The sequence below is a fragment of the Macaca thibetana genome, chromosome 9, assembly GCF_024542745.1.
Source record: "Macaca thibetana thibetana isolate TM-01 chromosome 9, ASM2454274v1, whole genome shotgun sequence".
Lineage (NCBI taxonomy): Eukaryota > Metazoa > Chordata > Mammalia > Primates > Cercopithecidae > Macaca > Macaca thibetana.
Genome location: NC_065586.1, coordinates 24,661,373 through 24,677,097, shown reverse-complemented (window position 1 = coordinate 24,677,097; position 15,725 = coordinate 24,661,373). Strand labels below are relative to the sequence as shown.

The following is a 15,725-nucleotide window of genomic DNA, read 5'->3' as shown; positions in this document are numbered from 1 at the left end:
CCATGCCCAGCTAATTTTTGTATTTTTAGTAAAGATGCGGTTTCACCATGTTGGCCAGGCTGGTCTCAAACTTATGGGCTCAAGTGATCTGCCCTTCTTGGCCTCCTAAAGTGCTGGAATTATAAGCATGAGCTACCATGCCTGACTGACAGCTACCTTTTTTAAAAGTTTTTTATATTTTATCTATTTTTTGGGACAGGGTCTCACTCTGTCACCTAGGCTGGAGTGCAGTAGTGCAGTCATGGCTCACTGCAGCCTTCAACTCCTGGGCTAAAACAATCCTCCCACCTCAGCCTCCCAAGTAGCTGGGACTACAGGCAGGTGCCACCACACCCAGCTAAATTTTTTATTTTTTTGTAGAGACAGGGGTCTCGCTATGTTGCCCAGGTTGGTCTTGAACCTCTGGGCTCAAGTGATCCTCCCACCTTGTCCTCCCAAAGCACTGGGATTACAGATGTAGGCACTGTGCCTGACCTGCTGTCTTCTTTTTATCCAGAACCGTCTATATAGTGCCACAGTAGCAAAATATGTATTTCAACTACATCTTTTAATGATGCTTGATTCTATTTACAAATCACAGAGATTTGATTGAGTTCACTAAAGCATGTCTTTTTTAATGGTAGTTTGTTGGTGAAGAGAACACCCAGAAGTGACGGCTTTAGACCTGACTGTAAGTGATTTTTAGTTTTTTGTTTGTTTTGTGCTTGTGGTGTTTGATTTTATGTTTAAGAATCTTTGATTTCCTATTTGACGGCACTGCAAGTGGAGTTGAAACTGTGTAGGGCTGATAGTCCCACAGATTCCTCATGGTCTCCCCCACCTTGATAGGGAAGACAGAACCCTTTAAAATGAGGGCCTTCAATGTTGTAATTTGCGTCTTTCACAGGAACTCTATTCCGTGCATTGGGTATTTTTATTTGTATGTTTCACACAGCACCTTAACTACAGAGAAGTCAGCTGAAAAGTTTCAGGGAGTAGAGGAAGACCTGATCCCACCGGACTGACTCAGACACTTAGGCTCCCTGCCTTAGCCTCTGTTCTCACCATTCAGACAAGGAGAGGTGCTATGGAGGTTTAAAGGGAGTCTCATGCCATCATCCAGAACTATTACCAGACAATGCACAATGGTGACCTTTAGCAAGCCTGAATTGTAATGCACAGAAGGAGAAATCTAAGACAGCTCCCCATCACCTCCAAACCAAACCTCCGAAACACAGAGAATTAGCAAAGCAGGTATCTCTAGATACCATCTTCACGCGTGACTTCAGATGTGTGTTCTGTAGGGCTTCTTCATCGAGTACACTCCTCCCTTCTCCTAACAATAAGCCTAGTTCTAACTCCAGGAAGGATAAACATGCAGCCTGATTATTTATTATTCTAACACTAGAGGCGAATTTTTTTCACTTGCATAGGCAGCCTTCAGCTTGATTTTTATAACTTACATTTGCTCCAAAGTCCCTGGGATAATTTGGCTACAGTTCTCTTCAGCAAGCTGAACAAACATTAGCGAAAGACAAGCACAGTATGGATGGGTGACATGCCAGCGACATTTAGCCAGTGACTCTACATTCTAAAAACAAGTTTCATTCCTGTGCTGGATGTGTTAACTCTAGACCATGTCAGTTCTGGGCAGAGAGACCCAATTGCATGTTCCCATCTATTACTAGTATCAAAGGTATAATCTGGATGTAGTGAAGGTTGCTTGAGGTTACTTAGCAGAAATTGTCTAACAAAATAGTACAGGATACTCACTGTATAGATAAGATTTTAACTGAAGTTGAAAAACATTCACTTCAAACATATCCGATTAATGACAAATTTCTTATATCACTTATAATAACAGCAATAAAATAATAGCAGCTAACACTAGGAAGAGGTTGTGATGTGCCACGCACTGTTCTAAGAGCTATACAGAGATTAGCTCCTTTCATCCTCACAATAGCTCTCTAAAGGTAGGAGTTGTTATTATACCCATTTTACAGATGAGGAAATCAAGCACAGCAAGCTTAAATAGCTTGCCAAAGTCATGTAGCTGTGAGTGTCAGACCAGTATTAAGCCCAGGCAATCTGGTTTCAGTCAGTGCCCTGACTCTTCCACTACATCTGCAAGTAACATCTGCTATGGCAAATGTAAGTGTAGGAGCTGCCCTCATTTACCAGTTAAGGATAGGTCACTCTGATTCATGACTGTCCTGCTGAACCATCATCCTTTTATTCTATGACATCTCAAGGTTTGGCCTTCTAAATAGGCTTTGGGCTCTCATTTTCTCAGTGTGAGTTGCCCTGCCTGATGGAAGGATTGCATTGCTCCCTGTCAAGTCATTATTACAGCGCTGGTTACAAACAGGGTTTCTTGGGATTTGCTCTTATTATTATTATTATTGTTATTATTTTGAGACGGAATCTGACTCTGTCACCCAGTGCAGTGGTGCGATCTCGGCTCACTGCAACCTCTGCCTCCCAGGTTCAAGTGATTCTCCTCCCTCAGCCTCCCAAGTAACTGGGACTACAGGCACATGCCACCACGCCTGGCTAATTTTTGTATTTTTAGTAGAGATGGGGTTTCGCCATGTTGGCCAGGCCAGTCTTGGACTCCTGATCTCAGGTGATCCACCCACCTAAGCCTCCCAAAGTGCTGGGATTACAGGCGTGAGCCACTGCACCCCACCTTTTTTTTCTTTTTGAGATGGGATCTCACTTTGTTGCCTAGGCTGGTCTCGAACTCCTGGCCTCAAGTGATCTTCCTGCCTCAGCCTCCTGAATAGCTGGGACTGCAGGCGCACGCCCACCTTCATATTCTTTTAGCTAGCTCAGAATCTCTGTTCCTTCTTTCTCTCTGGATTTATGAGGCTTTGTACTTTGTGTTCCTTTCTCCTGATTGATTCTATTATGCTCAGTGTAACTGCTGACCTCTTCTGCTCTCACTTCTCCTCTCTGATTCTTTTTTTCAAGGAACTCTGCAGTTTGGAGGAATCAAGCAGGCTTCCTAGCAAGGGACTGCATAATGCACCCCCCTAGTAAATAAGCCCCTCACCTCCAGTACTTATTTTCCTAGCAAGGGACTCCATAATGTAACCCCCTAGAAAATAAGTACCTCCAGTCCTGTCTGTGAGCAGGAACCAGTTGTTTTCTTGTGAAAGCATCGTTGGTCACAGTCACTGTGGAAACAACTTTGCCTGGGCTATAAGCCCACTGGCTATACCCAAGTACAGTTTCATTAAAAGTAAGCAAATAAATCTCTCACCTATATTACTGTAATAAACAAACTTGTAAGTTTCCAAAACACTGAAAAAAAATTGAAAATCATTGGACCGTGCACCTTTATTCTGTTTCAAGACCTCTGAAGAAGGAGAGCTATTGTCTGTTCCTTAAGAATTCTCTCCAATAAGTATCAGCCAGGCGTAGTTGTGCATGCCTGTAGTCCCAGCTACTCAGGAGGCTGAGGTGAGAGGATCACCTGAGCCTGTGGAGGTAGAGGCTGCAGTGAGCCGTGATCACACCACTGCACCTCTGCCTGGACGACAAAGTGAGACCCTTTCTCAAAAAATAGCCAGGTTCAATGGCCCATGCCTGTAATCCCAGCACTTTAGGAGACTGAGGCGGATGGATCACTTGAGGTCAGGAGTTCGAGACCAGCCTGGCTAACATGGTGAAACCCCATCTCTATTAAAACTACAAAAATTAGCCAGGCATAGTGGCGCACATCTGTCTTCCCAGCTACTCGGGAAAATGAACCCAGGAGAATTGCGTGAACCCTGGAGGTGGAGGTTGCAGTAAGCCAAGATCGTACCACTGCACTCCAGCCTAGGTGACACAGCGAGACTCGATCTCAGACAAAAAAAAAAGAATCCTTTCTGATAAAAAATCATCATCTTTTCAATGAATTATTCTTTTGCTTATCATAAGTACCTTGCACTGTGCTTAAATCCACTTCATCTCATTCTGCCCTCAATAGAGAGCTCATTAATATCCTCTGCATCACAAACCCAAAGACCAGCATTAACGCAACCTCCACATTCTCTTCCTCAAGTTGAACAATCCTGTTGCCTTTCATCTTGTGTCCTGGCTTTTGCTTTCCAGCCCTTTAAACAGCCGAGACACTGAGTACAGCGGGAGAATTGCTTTCCAGTTGCTGTGGCCCACACACCTGTTCACATAATGCAGCATCGTAACGCCTTCTGCTTGAACTTTCCTTTGTGTTATTGAGAATGTTTCCTTTGGCATCGTATCACTGCATATTGCTTGCTTTAGAACACCAGGGCCATGTGACTCAATTATGCATATTTCTTGTTACGCACCGGGCTTCCTGAGCCATTTCTCAACTCTGCATGCTAGATCAGTCATTCTTCATTGTAGGTTGGCTTGTTTGCCTTGCCTCCTTCCTCCCGAGTAGTCCTTCTGGTCCAGGTCCCTCTTGGGCTTATCCTGTGCATTGCTCACCGTTTCTCACTCCCTCCTGCCTCAATGAAAGGTCCTCGAGTTTGAGTGCTGACAGCAGCATATGGTGACTTGCATTTATATAATCTAAATTTTGTTCCTTTTTTTTTTTCCTCTTTCTCTCTCTGCTAAGATGCTGGATTTGAGATTCCAAACTTATTTGTGGTGGGATATGCCTTAGATTACAATGAATACTTCAGAGATCTGAATGTAAGTCTTGCATGCAAATTCCTAACCCCCCTTTTTATAAGAACTTAACAATTTAGAAATGTATTGAATACGTGTTAGTGATGTCTTCTATTGATTATCTTCTATGTCAGGAGTATGGTGAGCACATTGCATCCATACTCCCATTAACTCCCACTACTATTCTGCAGGGTAGGTATCAGGATGATGGAGGCAAATTATGATTATCTCTATTTCATACTAAAGAAATAGGAAGCTAAAAGCAGAACTATGGTTTGACACTGATTCTTCTCCATAGTCATTGACTGTGCTCAACCAACCATAACAATAGCCAATATTCTATACACTGATTTGTGTCAGTGCTTGAACTCTAGCAGGTTTCAATTACAGGGGCATGCAGCTCATAACTCTTCCCTCTTTGGGGGAAATGATCTCACCACACAGACGTGGACCCCCAGTGTGGACCCCAGCTGTGTGACCCTGACCAACACTGCACGATCTAGAGGTAGACAACTTACCCAAAGCGGACCAATCAGTCTCTCTCTCCTGGGAATCAGAAACTTAAACCAAAAGTCACAGAGACTGAGTGTGTTCAGATTTCAGCTACTAGGACAGCAGTGCCCCAGACAGTATCCATAGCACCATGGGTGAAAGCCTCTGGAGCTGCCCTTGTTCCTGCCTTCTAGTTGCTTCATTGCCCAGTTCGTCCTTGGATTCTGAGAGCTACCCCAGTATTCCACCAATAAATTTCCCCTCCCCCCCTTTTAAAGACACAGGGTCTCGCTCCAGGGTCTCACCTAGGCTAGAGTGCAGTGACGCAATTAAAGCTCACTGCAGCCTTGAACTCCCAGGCTCAAGAGATCCTCCTGCCTCAGCCTCCTGAGTAGCTGGGACTACAGGCACACACCACTATGCCTGCCTAATATTTTTACTTTTTGTAGAGATGGAGTCTTGCTATGCTGTCCAGGCTGTTCTTGAACTCCTGGCTTCAAATCATGCTCCCACCTCAGTCTCCCAAAGTGCTAGGATTACAGACAGGGGCCACTGAGCCCAGCCAAATCCTCCTTTTTTTTTTTTTTTTTTTTTTTTTTTTTTTTGAGATGGAGTCTCACGCTGTTGCCCAGGCTGGAGTGCAGTGGCGCGATCTCGGCTCACTGCAAGCTCTGCCTCCTGGGTTCACGCCATTCTCCTGCCTCAGCCTCCTGAGTAGCTAGGACTACAGGCGCCCGCCACCGCGCCCGGCTAATTTTTTGTATTTTTAGTAGAGACGGGGTTTCACTGTGGTCTCGATCTCCTGACCTTGTGATCCGCCCACCTCGGCCTCCCAAAGTGCTGGGATTACAGGCTTGAGCCACCGCGCCCGGCCTCAAATCCTCCTTTTTTGCTTACATTAGCCTGGCCCCATTTCTGTTGCTTTCAATCAAAATATTCCTAACCCTTTGCTTGTTGCCCAAAAAGGGTTGAATAAGAGCCCATGTTGTGCTTGCCACTGTTATTTCTCCATTCACCCAAGCAGTTGTCATCTTACCAGTAGGAGACTTCAGTTTCTAGCAGGGCTAAACATGCTGCTCCCTCAGCGTTTCTGGGTTTTAGGGACCTGGGGAGCCAGATTCAGTATAAGGCTCCAAACTAAAACCACAAAGGACCTTTTGTCAAGCATTTCAATGGGTCTCTTTAGATTTTACCCACACATATAAATACACACATTTATATTTAAATGATCAATAGCCAATTACAGGATGGCATTCGGTTATGACTGCATCACACTTTCTGTGTCTCAGATTTTGGTAAGAAACTGATGCGTTTAAATCCTTTATTGTTTCAGCACATATGCGTCATCAATGAGCACGGTAAAGAAAAATATCGAGTCTAAAGACAAGAATTCTCGCCACTAAAGTCCCAGATAACATCATACTTACGCCTGTTCTCGGGAAGCCAGCTGTCAAGTTTGTCTCCCCAGGCATCTTCATTCAGCAGGATATAAAAGAAAAAAATGTTCAAATGAGAGAGCTTTCTTTTCTGAGGTTAATATAAAGAGTATCAAAGGTTCTTAAGGGAAAGAAAGCAGTGCTTTTATTTGACTTGTTCCAAATTAAACACTCCGCCTTGTGACTCAGCAATGCTATCTACCTTCGCACTCCTGAGCTCCGCCTTCCTTTGTTTTGATACAGTCATTATATTTGATTACTATTCCCAGGAATACCCCCACCTAGTTACTCAAATATTTTTCACTTAACTTTTTATACCCTTATTTTGGTAATAAGCTTACAATATTAGGAAGCTGGGGACCTTTTTGTAACTGAAGCCTTGCGTCCCCTATACCGGGAATGCAACTATTAATAGATTCCCATATTTTAAAAGGAGGGAAGGGACAATTTAATATAAATTTCTGTTTGTGCATTTCTGACAGGCCGTTACTATCTGCTTTGACAAAGCCTTTCTGAAACGCAGTGTACAATGAATCTTAATGATGTTATGAAACCAGCTTTGCTCGGGGCTCTTGATTGGAGCTTCCGGTATGTGATGACGGTATGTCATGTATGCATGGATGTACTCAACTGTGTTTAATACTCTGAATTTTAATTAGAAAAAAATACAATAGTAGCAAGGCCCTGGTTTCTAAGCTGTATCCTTTTATTCATGTGGGACATGAGCAAATGGCAGAATTAGGGGCGAGTGCTTTCTATGCTCGAAACTAAGCAAGTACAAATTTTTCCTCGTATTTGCATGGAAGAAAAAGACACCGTTATGCCCTGTCCTAAACGTGAAGACAGAGGTTGAATTTTTTAAAAAATATCTTTAAAAGGCTGATCACAAAATCCAAGGTGCTACAGGAAACAAGCACACTTAAGAAAGTTTTTTTCTGAATAACATTTTTTTCCAATTTCTTCATTTTATGAGACATTTCCTAATTTATGGGGATTTTAATTGAAAATAAACTTGAGTCTCAATAGAGCTGTTTTTTTCTCACTTCCTAGAAAATGCAAATGCAAAATAAATAACTAAGCAGCTTTTGTTTCGTTCTGAACCGTATGTGGCGTATTGTTATTAGGTTCTAGCTTCCTTTAAACTAATAAAGAATAAGAAAACTTGTATGTTTTATCACTGCTTACTGTTTTTCTTCTGCCTTCATATTTTTTAAATACTTTCAGCCATTAAAATGTATGTGAGTCAGTAGCTTAAATATACAACTGCATGTACCTATCCTGCGGCTTTATTTTTGTTAACTTGGATTAAATCCAATATATGCACTAGTATAAGCAAATGATTAAGCTGGGCTAGATCTGCTTTTTTTTTTTCCTCAAGCTTGTTTGTAAGAACAAGAAATTTTAGTTGTAAAAGAAGATTTTCCTGCATATCTTTGTTTCGCTCGGAGAAGAAAACAAGCCACACCCAAATATCCCAAGGGATAAGTCAGCAAAAGGAATCTCCTCTAGCTTTGTTTCACAGAAGCATTGGTACCCAAGCTTAGATTTCTAATTGTGTCTGACCGGTGAATTTCTTGAAATATCAAAATTAATATTCTGAACATAGTGTTTTTTTCACAATGCCATGTTTATGTCAGAAGACCTAGAAAAATCCAGGCACACATTTGGTTTTAAGTGTAAAATTATCCATAAAGTATGCAATATGAAAATGTTTTCTTAAAAACGTTGAATTTTAGTAAGCATCAGTATCCTTTCTGAGGACAGTCTGTTTACTCAAATTACAAAGGAAATTTATCCACTTCACAAGATTGTGAGGACTTGTATGGTTAATGCTGAAAATTCACTAAACATACAAGAAGTTTAATCATGCTTGCAATTTTTTCCTACCAGACAATACTTTCACAGTGATATCCAAGAAAAGTCATCTTGGGAAAAATAGCATTTCCTTTTCTCTTGCAAAACTCCTGTCTAGTTAATACCATCGAGTTTATTCACTCTAAACCAAAAATGCAAAAACTTATTACTTGGTTAATAACAAATCCATTATTAATTTAGTGTTCCAAAGCTGATTTGTAAGGGGGAAAATGTGTGAGTATGCGTGTGTGTGTGCGTGTGTGTGTGTGTATGTGCGTGTATGTGTGTGTGTATTTCATTGGGAAGTCTGGATTCAGTTATAATCAACATAATTAGTAATACTTTGGGATTTTCCAAACAAATTAGAACCCCTCATTGTAAATTGGTCCTTTCTTAAAGGGACTGGAATGTACTCATTGTTGACCCACGGACTCTCTAGATATAAACGCCAAATAGTCAAATTCCGACGTGCCTCGTGTAATTTTTGCGTATAAGATGGTGTGCCATGTTTCAGGCCTTCCGAGACTGTGAAAACAGCCTTTCAGAGCACAGGCAGGCATTTGCCCAGCCTCCTGTGAAATCAACTTGTGTTTTCCCAATGGAGAGAAACAGCAGGCTATCCCACGTCTAGAGACCTGGTGTCATGGAAATATGCCCTCCCTTTCGTCATAGAGGTAGTGTGTTCTAGGAAGTTGAAACCCCAAACCACACTCTCCACCCAGTTGTCTAATTTGGGCAAACTTAGCATTCGGGAGTTTCACTGACTTTGCAATCACGAAGCTCCTTTGCATCCCAAGATGACACTTGCGAGCTGGCAACAAGCCAGTTTCAGGAAGAGAGGAAGGGGATCTCAAGAGGGGCCTTTGCATGCTGCTGAGGGGAGGTGTGCAGAAATAGGAAGAGGGTGTGCATGGAGATGGCTGCATTGTTTCTTGGCCGGTTGTACACCCATGGTGGCTTCTGAACCCGGTACTAAGAGGAAGACTAAGACAGCAGCCTAAAGAGCTGCATTCATGGTTATCTTTGTGCTGCATAGTGGAGCTGACAGGCCAGCCGTTCTTCACATTTCATTGAGGAGCACGGGGAAGCTTCAGGGTGGGAAGAAGGAGGAAAGTAGCTCCGTACTAGCACCCCCAAGGGCTCTGCAATTTGGGAAGCACTGTGGGCTGGAATGCACGCTTCCCAAGATGCCACCCTCCAAGGCATCATGAGCCACAGACATCCACAAGGAGACCAGGAGCCACACGAGAGGAATGTTGATGGACAAGTTCCAGAAAGCTCAGAGCACCCCAGAAACCCAGCTACAGCATCAGGTTGTGCAGCCTGCACTGCTGGTGCCCTTGCAAAGACATCAAGCCAAGGAGAGCCCACACTCCACTTGCCAACCCGTGGACCCTGGCTGACGACTGTATCAGCCCTCAGGAAGGGGTGCCTTTTCCTAAAAACAGTGTCTCTTTCTAGTGATCTCAGAAGAGAGAGGTTTTTGCAATTTCTCAGCCAGGAGGAAGTGGCTTTTTAAGACAGGGTGGGGCGCTGAAGCCCTCCATTGCCCAAGTGGGAGAAGGAAGCCTGAACTAAGTTACTGTGACCTCCTTTGTGTCCAGAGCCTAGTGAGCATGGAGTAGAAAGTAAGCTGCGAGTGAGGAAGGTGTTAAGGTCACTCAAGAAGCCTGGCTGTGAAGAGAAGACATATACAATCATAGCCAGAGGGCTTTTAAAAGATGGGAGATTCCTGTGAACTCACCTGGGAGGAAAAAAAAAAGCGAGAGACTTGCAAGCTTTTATTTGCTGTAGAAACAGCCACATAAACCAGAGGAAGCATATTCCTTGTTGACAGGGGTGGGGTTTGGGGTGGCTCACGTCTGTCTTTTGGAAGCTGAGGTGGGATAATCACTTGAGGCCAGGAGTTTAAGACCAACCTGGGCAACATAACAAGACCCTATTTCTACAAAAACAAAAACAAAAAACAATGTAGTTATCCAGGGGTGGTGGCATGTACCTGTAGTCTCAGCTACTCAGGGGACTGAGGTGGGAAGATTGCTTGAGCCCAGGAGTTCGAGGCTGCAGTGAGCTATGATCACACCACTGCACTCCAGCCTGGGTGACAAAGCAAGACCCTGTCTCTAAAAAATAGTAAATAAATAAATAAATGTTGTTGATTGTTTTGTAACGAATCATTCCAAAACAGCAATTTAAATCAACAATAATTAGTTATTCTCTTTAATGGTTGACAAGAGTTAGGAGGCTAGGTGAGGTGGCTCATGCCTGTAATCCCAACACTTTGGGAGGCCAAGGCGGGTGGATCATGAGGTCAGAAGATCGAGACCATCCTGGCCAACATGGTGAAACCCCATCTCTACTAAAAATACAAGAATTAGCTGGGCATGGTGATGCATGCCTGTAGTCCCAGCTACTCAGGAAGCAGACGCAGGAGAATCACTTGAACCAGGAGGCAGAGGCTGTGGTGAGCTGAGATTTCGCCACTGCACTCCAGCGTGGGTGACAGAGCAAGCCTCTGTCTCACAAAAAAAAAAAAAAAAAAGAGGAATACAGAGAAGACATACTGGAGGTAGTTTGTTTCTGCTCAGTGATGTCCGGTGCTTCAGATGGAAGACTCCAAGGCTGATGGCTGCAACCAAGAGAAACTGAACTGCACAATGTGGCCGCAATTATGTGGTTATTTAAATTAACTAAAGTCAAATAAAATTTAAAATTTACTTCCTCGTTCACACTAGCTATGTTAGAACTGCTCAATGGCCTCATGTGGTAGTAAGTTACCAACCATATGGGACAGTGAAGACATAGAACATTTCCATTATCGTAGAATGTTTTATGGAAAGCTCTAGTCTGAAGGCTTATTTTTGTCTAGTGGTTAATGTTAGCTGTTAGCTGGAACCTTAGCTGAGGCTGTTGGAACCTTAATATGTGGCCTCTCCGTGTGGTCTGGGCTTCCCCACAACATGGTGGTTGGGTTCCAAAGTGGAGGGAGACAAAGAGAAGAAGGAGATGGAAGCCATATTGCCTTTTATACAGCAGGCTCACTTCTGCCATATTCTGTTAGTCAAAGCAGTTACACAGATTTGCCTGGGTTCAAAGGGAGAGAACACAGACTGTCGTCATTTGATGGAAGAACAGCAGCATCATATTGTAAGAACATCAAGTGGGATAACATGTATATTGGTGGTGATCTACAGAAAATATAACTTGCCACTGAAAAGTTATGTGCCCTGCACATTTTCTTTTTTAAAAAATTATTTTTTTTTATTTTATATAGAGATGGGGTCTCACTAAGTTGCCAAGGCTGGTCTCCAACTCTTGGCCTGAAGTGATCCTCCCATCATGGCCTCCCAAAGCCCTGCACACTTTCTATTAATAAGATCACTAAATGATTTGATTATTCATTGATCATGATGTATAATTATGAAAACAAGCCTACTTTTATAGATTTTAAAGAATTACAGAATACTATCTAGAAGATGACAAAAAGAATACCAGACAGTGTGCACACGTACATATTTGCCTACTGATAGTGTTTGGAATAGATTATGAAGACATTGAAAGAGCAGATTTAGGCCAGGGGCAATGGCTCATGCCTGTAATCCCAGCACTTTGGGAGGCCAAAAAGGGCAGATCACCTGAGGTCAGGAGTTCAAGACCAGCCTGACCAACATGTCGAAACTCCATCTCTACTAAAAATTAGCCATGTGAAGTGGCACATGCCTGTAATCTCAGCTACTCAGGAGGCTGAGGCAGGAGAATCGTTTGAACCTAGGAGATGGAGGTTGCAGTGAGCCGATATCGTGCCACTGCACTCCAGCCTGGGTAAGAGAGTAAAACTTCGTATCATAAAAAAAAAGAAAGAGCAGATTTATTTCTAAATGGCTTAAGTTTGCAGTACAAAAAAGTTTAGGAAAATAGATTTTGCTAGTTAAGTATTCTATAAGTGTGAACTCATACTGAAATTTTAGTAGCAGTTCTATTTTTATAGAAAGAAATTGCATAATAATTTGGCCAAGAAACTAATCCACAGTGGAGTTTCCTTAAATACAATAAATATAACTGGGTGAACTGAACTCTACATAATAATATATATACTGAACTCTATATAATAATTGTATATTATATATATATAAAATATATATATATAAAATGTTATACCTGGAAACAGTAATCCAGTAATCCTCAAATCAATTAATAAACATTTTTAAAACACCAGATTGACAACTAACAACATGGTTTTACAATGAAAATTGCTCTATCTGATTTATCTAATCTTCTAATATTGAGTGGTAGAGTTGGTTGAGTGAAAAAAGAAATGGATGAAATCTGTCTTATCTTTATTTTAACAAGGTTGTGCCCTATGAAGAATATTCATCGTTGCCTGAGAAAATAACTGACACTACATAGCTACTGGGTGACTGCACTGATCTTTACAGTTGTACTCAGAAGAGGTCTGGCCTAAGCATAGCAAAGCATATTGTGAAAGATTCGAGCCTAGGCCCTCAAGCTTGTTGACATTTCATGAGCAATTTGGTTGCAACTTCCATGGATCATGCACTGTACAAAAACTTGACAATACCCTTTTTTTTCTTTTGAGACAGAGTCTCACTCTGTCATCCAGGCTGGAGTGCAGTGGCGTGATCATAGCTCACTGCATTCTCAACCTCCTAGCCATCCTCAAGCCATCCTCCCACCGTGGCCTCTCGAGTAGCCAGAACCACAGGTGTACACCACCACCCCGGCTACTTTTTAGAGAAAATTAGTGGAGATGAGGTCTCCCTATTTGGCCTAGGCAAGTCTCAAATCCCTGAGCTCAGGAAATCCTCCCACCTCAGCCTCCAAAAGTGCTGGAATTACAGGCGTGAGCCACCATGCCCAGCCTGAAAATAACTCTTAATTGAATACTTAGCACAAAATGTTGAGATAGGAATTGGCATCTCCATTTTAGAGATAAGTAAGTGTCAGAGAGGTTGAATCACTTCCTCAGGGTCACACAGCTTTGTTCAAAGACAGAAACTGAACTAATACTGTTGGACTGCTGAGTTAGTACTCACTTCACCATACAGGACTAAGCGTCATGTATAGCTGGTTTGACTCTGTGTCCCCACCCAAATCTCATGTTGAATTGTAATTCCTAATGTTGGAGGTGGGGCTCAGTGGGAGGTGATTGGATCATGGGGGTGATTTCTAATGGGTTAGCACCATCCCCCTAGTGCTGTCTCGTTATAGCGTTCTCACGAGATCCGGTTGCTTGAAAGTACATAGCGCCTCTCCCCTCTCCTTCTCTCTCTTCGGCCATGTGAAGACATGCTTGTTTCTCCTTTGCCTTCTGCCATGAATGTAAGTTTCCTGAGACCTCCCAGCCATGCCTCCTGTACACCATGTGGAGCTGTCAGTCAATTAAACCTCTTTTCTTTAAAAATTACCCAGTCTCAGGTAGTTCTTTATAGCAGTGTGAAAACAGACTAATGAAACCATAGAAAGTGTATAGACAGATGTATAGATGACATTCAGATGAGGGTAAGAAAGAATGGTATGGTATAATAGGAAACATATTTGGTCTTTGTCCCAAGTCCCTGGCACAGGTCCTGAAACACTTGAAATGTCCTGAGTGACAGGAGCATCTTTTGTGACTCGTAAGAAACTCCTTATGAGTTTATGCTAATGAAGTGACTTAGGATGGAGTTGGTCACCAGAAAGACCAAGTGATTAGAGGGTTGGAAGTTTCAGACCCTCCCACTGAGCTCCAGAGAGGAGGCTGGGGGCAAGAGATTGACCTTTATAAAAACTCTCAGACAAAAATATTCAGAGAACTTCCAGGTCAGTGAACACAGTGCCAAGAAGGGAAGGCGGCATGCCTTGATTCGTATCTTTAACAACCTATCTTTCTTTTTCTTTAATAAAAAAAAAACTTTTTCCTGAGTTCTGTGAGATGTTCTAGCAAATTATGGAAACTTAGGACGGGTGGGAACCCACAGATTTGTAGCCAAGTTGAACAGAAGTGTGGGTTACCTGGGGACCTGATACTTGTGGCTGGTCTCTGGAGTGAAGGCAGTCTTAGGGAATCCAGCTTTTAAACCTCTGGAGGCTGATGCTAACTCCAGGTAGTTAGTGTTAGAACTGAATTAAATTGTTGGACATCCACTTGGTATCCAGAGAACTGGAGAACTGGTCGATGGAAAGAGAAAACATTCCAGAAATATTGCACTTAGAGACAGAATTATCAAGCTTCTAATGTTTACCAATCACCTAGGAGACAAATAAATATAAATTACTTGAACCTATCCCTAGAGGTGTAGATTCAGTAGACTTAGGTGAAAACCTACATTTTTAACAGTTCCTTAATCTTCTCCAAATGATTTTAATACAGATAATCCTCTAGTCATTCAGCAATCTAAGGGAACAGGATCAGAATTCTAAATGACCCTTACAAGAGTAGAATCAGGAAGGAAAAAAGGGATGAAGTTCATTAAGGACAAACATAAAACCATTTACTATTTTTTTTTTTTTTTTTTTTTGAGACGGAGTCTCGCTCTGTCGCCCAGGCTGGAGTGCAGTGGCCGGATCTCAGCTCACTGCAAGCTCCGCCTCCTGGGTTCACGCCATTCTCCTGCCTCAGCCTCCCGAGTAGCTGGGACTACAGGTGCCCACCACCTTGCCCAGCTAGTTTTTTGTATTTTGTTAGTAGAGATGGGGTTTTACTGGGTTAGCCAGGATGGTCTCGATCTCCTGACCTCGTGATTTGCCCGTCTCAGCCTCCCAAAGTGCTGGGATTACAGGCTTGAGCCACCACGCCCGGCCAATGATAATATAATCTTATGGGACTTTATTACATATGTGGTTTATTGTTGACTGAATTTTCATTTCATGGTGCATGACTGCATATGTGAATACTTCCTTCAAGCATATTTCCAATATTGTCTTCCTGTGATGAATCTTCTAAGACTTTGTATGCCCAAGAATATTTTTATTGTATTCTCACGTATGTGCCTATAATCTCAGCACTTTGGGAGGCTGAGGCAGCTGGATCACTTTGAACTCAGGAGTTCGAGACCAGCCTGGGAAACATGGCAAAACTCCGTCTCTACAAAATATACAAAAATTAGCCAGGCATTGGTGAAGCTGAGCCCAGGAAGCAGAGGTTGCAGTGAGCCGAGATCATACCCCTGCACTCCAGCCTGGGTGACAGAGTGGGACTCTGTCTCCAAAAACAAAAAACAAACAAACAAAACCTTTCCCATGAAGAAAACGTGTCTGCAGGATCTTCCTAGTAAATTCTACCAAACATCTAAGGACAAAATCATAGCAATTACACATAAA

General features: G+C 42.6%; 1 protein-coding gene across 3 annotated transcripts in view; it reads left to right on the top strand.

The window, feature by feature from the left end:
* The window catches only part of PRTFDC1 (phosphoribosyl transferase domain containing 1), a 105,853-nt gene extending 98,123 nt beyond the window's left edge, over positions 1–7,730 (top strand). For 2 of the 3 annotated variants that reach the window (XM_050804859.1, XM_050804858.1), the window contains 3 exons: positions 624–670; positions 4,571–4,647; positions 6,449–7,730. In XM_050804859.1, coding sequence (XP_050660816.1) covers positions 624–670; positions 4,571–4,647; positions 6,449–6,496 — 172 coding nt within the window. In that variant the 3' untranslated portion in view covers positions 6,497–7,730. The remainder of the gene's footprint in view (positions 1–623; positions 671–4,570; positions 4,648–6,448) is intronic. The other variant, XM_050804860.1, reaches the window with a different exon arrangement.
* The last annotated feature ends 7,995 nt before the right edge of the window (positions 7,731–15,725 follow it).